Source organism: Corvus brachyrhynchos, unplaced genomic scaffold, assembly GCF_000691975.1.
Source record: "Corvus brachyrhynchos isolate BGI_N302 unplaced genomic scaffold, ASM69197v1 scaffold238, whole genome shotgun sequence".
NCBI classification, from domain to species: domain Eukaryota; kingdom Metazoa; phylum Chordata; class Aves; order Passeriformes; family Corvidae; genus Corvus; species Corvus brachyrhynchos.
The window spans coordinates 4544-4940 of NW_008239643.1; the positions used below are offsets into that span (position 1 = coordinate 4544).

The 397-nt window shown below is 66.8% G+C and overlaps 1 protein-coding gene across 1 annotated transcript in view; it reads right to left on the reverse strand.

The window, feature by feature from the left end:
* Window positions 1-142: 142 nt before the first annotated feature.
* Window positions 143-397, reverse strand: part of COPZ1 (coatomer protein complex subunit zeta 1) — a gene marked incomplete at both ends in the record, with an annotated part of 1036 nt that continues 781 nt past the window's right edge. The window contains one exon of the mRNA XM_017742326.1: window positions 143-255. Coding sequence (XP_017597815.1) covers window positions 143-255 — 113 coding nt within the window. The remainder of the gene's footprint in view (window positions 256-397) is intronic.

Below are 397 nucleotides of genomic sequence, written 5' to 3' on the forward strand. Positions count from 1 at the left end.
TCACCCCCCCACGCCCCTCACGCCTTCCATGTCCCCCAAATGTCCCCATGACATCCCCACAGCATCCGTGTCCCCAAGCCCCCGTGTCCCTGTGCGTGTCCCCAGTGTCCCCACAGTGTCCCCAACATCCCCAGTGTCCCCCCAGTGTCCCCAGTGTCCGCACCTCGTTCTGGTGGGCGCTGCCGATGACGTAGCAGTACAGGTCGATGCTGCTCTTGTACACCACGGTCAGCCCCTCGAGGAGCGCGATCTCACCTGCGCACGGCGACACACGCGGCTGGCCTGGCTGGGCCTCATGTCCCTCCTGTCCCCTCCTGTCCCTCCTGTCCCCTCCTGTCCCTCCCTGTCCCTCCCTGTCCCTCCCTGTCCCTCCCTGTACCCTCCTCTCGCAGCGCTC